Source organism: Sphaeroforma arctica (genome assembly GCF_001186125.1).
Source record: "Sphaeroforma arctica JP610 unplaced genomic scaffold supercont1.2919, whole genome shotgun sequence".
Taxonomy (NCBI): domain Eukaryota; class Ichthyosporea; order Ichthyophonida; genus Sphaeroforma; species Sphaeroforma arctica.
This window is the reverse complement of record NW_014037639.1, coordinates 1-4,479: the sequence shown is the minus strand read 5'-3', so window position 1 is coordinate 4,479 and position 4,479 is coordinate 1. Positions and strand designations below refer to the sequence as shown.

At 37.9% G+C, this 4,479-nt stretch overlaps 2 protein-coding genes across 2 annotated transcripts; one reads left to right on the top strand and one right to left on the bottom strand.

Annotated features, from left to right (window-relative positions):
- Positions 1-712: 712 nt before the first annotated feature.
- Positions 713-2,521, top strand: SARC_13122 (hypothetical protein; the record flags this gene model as incomplete). The annotated part of the gene is made up of 5 exons (XM_014292754.1): positions 713-902; positions 1,078-1,407; positions 1,677-1,786; positions 1,912-2,056; positions 2,249-2,521. 5 exons carry the CDS (start codon positions 713-715, stop codon positions 2,413-2,415), a joined length of 942 nt encoding a protein of 313 aa, XP_014148229.1. The 3' UTR covers positions 2,416-2,521.
- A 487-nt stretch (positions 2,522-3,008) lies between these two features.
- Positions 3,009-4,095, bottom strand: SARC_13121 (hypothetical protein; the record flags this gene model as incomplete). The annotated part of the gene is made up of 4 exons (XM_014292753.1): positions 3,009-3,100; positions 3,252-3,414; positions 3,529-3,681; positions 3,895-4,095. The coding sequence occupies 4 exons, from the start codon at positions 4,093-4,095 to the stop codon at positions 3,009-3,011; spliced, it is 609 nt and encodes a 202-aa protein (XP_014148228.1).
- Between the last annotated feature and the right edge of the window lie 384 nt (positions 4,096-4,479).

Sequence of the window (4,479 nt, the reverse complement as noted above, 5' to 3'; positions counted from 1 at the left end):
TTGTATCATTGTGTTATAATATATATATATATATATATATACATATATATATACATATATATATATATATATATATATATATATATATATATATATATATATATATATATATATATATATATATATATATATATATATATATATGTGTGTGTGTGTGTGAGCGTATATATTAACATGTATATATATATGTATGTATTTTATATACATATGTAGGTATGTATGTATGTATGTAAGTATGTATATTACATATGTATATATATATATATTTACATATGTATATATATATATAAATATATATATATATATATATGTGTGTGTGTTTGTATTTCTTTTTTTATTCATATATATTTTTGTGTATGTACGAATGTGTGTATGTATATAAATGTATATCTGTGTGTGTGTGTGTGTTCATATATATATATATCTATATATCTGTGTGTGTGTGTGTGTTCATATATATATATATATGTGTGTGTGTATGTATGTTTGTATATATATATATACATATATATATATATATAGTGTGGGTGCGTGCGCGTGTGCGTGTGAGTGTGTGTACGTGTTTGTTTTTGTGCATGTCAGCTTTGGCTGTCGTCGTACAGAAAGTTTAGCTTTTATTTGTTTTCAAGCTAGAACTGTCGTGTAGACTAATTTGGGTTGGCTGCTGTTGTAGTTCAGACTTGGAGCCAAATCGATTTGGTGTTTTATGAGAATGACCAAATGCTTTTGTTTTAAATTCTCATTGGCTCTTTCAATTACAGGGTTAGTTGATACGGTGGTCACTGCTCGTAGTGATCCATCAGTTGTCTGGGGCAAATACCAAGAACTTATACGATTGAGATCTACGGATGCAGAGGAAAATTGCCAGTTGTTGCGCGCACGGATAGAGGAGCTGCGGCAATGTAAGTTCATCCATTTAAGTTATCGTGTACTTCAGCACCATGCGCACGATCCATTTACACCATATCCTCAACGTATTTAAATGTTGGTCCCGACCGGCTGGCAATTTCTTAAATTGTACTTTTGTTGTATCGTTTTTCAATATCCAAGACTTACCCTATTTTATATTCTTCATAGCTCATCGGCGGGAGATCAAGAACTTGACAGAAGAGATCGAGCAAGCAAAGAAGGGTCAAGCTAGGAGTGATAGTGTAGCGAAATCAGAGGCTAACCTTGACGCCACATCGAAGACAGAGATAAAGAAGCTGAGGCTTCAGCTCGCGGAAGCACAAAAAAGCTCTCTCGCTCTGAAACTTGAGCTGAATGTTGCCCAGAAAGAACAGAAACAAGTCGCCGTTACTACCAAATCTGACCATAAAGACACCGTAAAATTGCACAAAGCAATTAAACGGAAGAATGAAGAACTGGACGACATAAGCCAGCAGATACAACTCATTGCAACCGAGAGTATGTCGGAGATTTATTGTCTGAACTTGGCCTGTTCTGAGGGATGCTGGTTTGTGCTTGCATGAATTTCACAAGAAATAGACAACACATCGATTTTGTGGCATCTAAATCCTACAAGGAGCGTTTAATCGTCCCTTTCGATTAGACTACCCTGTTGGTTTTCCATGAAATTTGTTTAGTATATAATAATTTGCTTTACTCCAAAATTTCAAAATACGAATATTCTTACTGAATTTAGCTACATAATTTGTCCTAAAAACGATTTGTAGGAGACGAATTACACAGCGAGCTTCTCGCGATGAAAGCCACCAATAAGAGCCTTTCTGCGAAATTGAAGAAAGCATCCGGATCCCAATCGCAAGATTTGATATCTGCTTTGGTGAGTCTTTTCTCTCATGTGTAGCTTGCTTGTCGAGCTCTACATACAGAGAAGTAGGTTGTTGTCAGTGATATATATGAGTGCGTTGCGTATCCACATTGATTTGCCGTTGATAATCACCACAGGAAAAGAATGCTGATGTCATGGAAACGCTAAGAAACCACGAAGACCTGATTCAGACGTATGCAGACCTCACTGGAATCGCAATAAGTCAAATTCCGGGGTCGCAAAGGAAGCTAGACTGCTCTCTTATACAGAAGGATGGCCAAGGTATGTCATGTGCATACTCTGATTAGGGTCAATGCAGATTAGAAATGTTCGGCTCGTAGAGTTCATAGCTATAAGGAATTAGAGTTCATTGCGTCGTACCTTATTTATTTAGTGTAAACCCTGCGTGGCTAATTCAAAACTGACTCAACTCTCTTTGTTTCTATCTCCGTGTGATTTTTTGCTCTATACTAGAGCTGGCGTTCACGCTGACTTGGAGCGAGGATGACAGTGAAATCGAGTACACGCCCTATGACTCGAACAGCTATGGAGCTAACATACAGGATTATCTGCAAGAGATCTTCGTGTTCAAGATCGAGATGCTCCGTAAATTCTTTCTCACACTATCTAAATGCTGCTAGCATATCAATTATGCGTAGGCACATTCTGCACCTGCCTGGCGACTTGAAAGGCCTTGAAGATTAAAGAAATATGGTTGTACCATCTCAGCTTATGACTATACTGTAGGAATTATCTCTTTTTTCTTTTTTTACTGATTGTTCTTCTTGTCTGAACCTCGCATGCAAATACGGACGCAACCCCGTGCTCCCTGAGACATCAGCGGCAGAAGAAAATTTCGCCATCTTCAACTAGTGTTGTACTTGAATGTTGTCCTTGTTTCATCAAGTCATCACTTTATACCTATCCGTGAATAACTTCAATGTCCATACACGTCACTTTTGCGAAAGCTTTCTAATTTTCAATCTCAAGAGTACGAGAGTAATCTACAGTCCAACTAGCTGGTTATTATTTCACAAGAAAAAACGTTTAAACCAACGCTCTGTCACGTTATAGTCAGGAAGACCATTATCCTGAGCAAGTCGTATACATTAAAATAAATCGGACGGAGGCCATATGCGGAAAGGCATTCACTTGTGCGCTCAACAACAATGAGTATTGGTGGTCTACGACGGGCCGAAGTTCACTGATTGCGGCCGTTTGCTTTTTCTGCTCTTTAATTCGCCTCTGCGACTCGTGCCTGTGGCGCGCTGGCATCGGCCTCAGCAGAAACTACAGCACTCGAAATAGAACACGAGTATAGCTTAGCTTATCGGGCAACGGAAAATCAGAGCACAAAATTATAACGGACGTGTGGAAATGGTTCAAAACGTATGTGTTGATTAACGGGCCACATAATTAAAGGCACAAAACTACAAAACTATATACTCGACAAGGGTAGCGAACCCTGGATCCATACCAGGAGTGTGGTCTGGCACGGCAGGAAAGTTTTCTGTTTGTGTTTCGCTGGACGCAGCAGCAGCTACTTCAGCCGCGTCTAGTTCATCCAAGGCTGCTAATTCCGCCAATACATCCTCTTCGTCTTGACTTGATAGTTGAGTGCCCAAGGCTTGTGCCACTTGCTGCGATCAAGAAACGAGCATATATGAAATACGATGCACTCTCCATTAGTATCACGAAGTGGTAGATAGCTATCATGGAAACAGCGAACTAATAAGGAAATTTGTTCGACTTACGTCTTGGTACGCAATTGCTTCCTCGTTCTCCTCCATCAGTTTATCTACATCATCGAGTGAGATTTCCTTGTTGATGGCTTCCAGAACCTCCTTACCCGCCTTCAGTCTTTCGAATACTTCTTTTTGTATTGACGCGAACTCCACATTTCCAATCTGTATCACAAAAGATATGTGCGTTTAATCACATTTAAATTGATATCGTAAACATAGGGACCCTTGCGTAGGTATACATGTCACGAACATGGCAATATAAGTAGGAGTCTGAACCGTTAATCGTATATCCCGCTATTACTAAATGGACATGAAAAAAAAGTGAACGGCAATTCCCGATTCAAAAGCTTGAACCCGAAAATGATTGAGTCTTACCATTTCCTCGATATTAGCATGCTGATTTTCCGCCTTATCCAACAATGACTGTTGATACTTCTTCTTCTTTAGAAAAAGAAGTGCCCTTTTTCTATCACCACTGGCAAGCGCTTTCTTCGCCAGTTCTTGTTCTTTTTCCACGCTTCCTGACAGCTGTAACGTTGGAAGCACATTAATAGTTGTCAACGTGAGATTGCACATTTGGTTGATTTTTTCTCTATTTCAAATACCCGCTACAACATAACCCGTATACAAGAAGGATGTAAACACAAATGGAGTTAATCTTACCGATATATTCTAGGATATGAATGCTGGCGAAATTAAATTCAGTGTACTAAACAAACCAGATGAGAGGCGTTTTCTGAGCATATGTAAAGATGAATGGTCATCAGGCTGGGCATATGATATACATAGCAGCGAAACACCACGACATATCATTCTACATCTCCTGACGAATGATCTTAAGATAATCTAAATAAAATACCCATATATATANATATATATATATATATATATATATATATATATATATATATATATATATATATATATATATATATATATATATATATATATATATATATA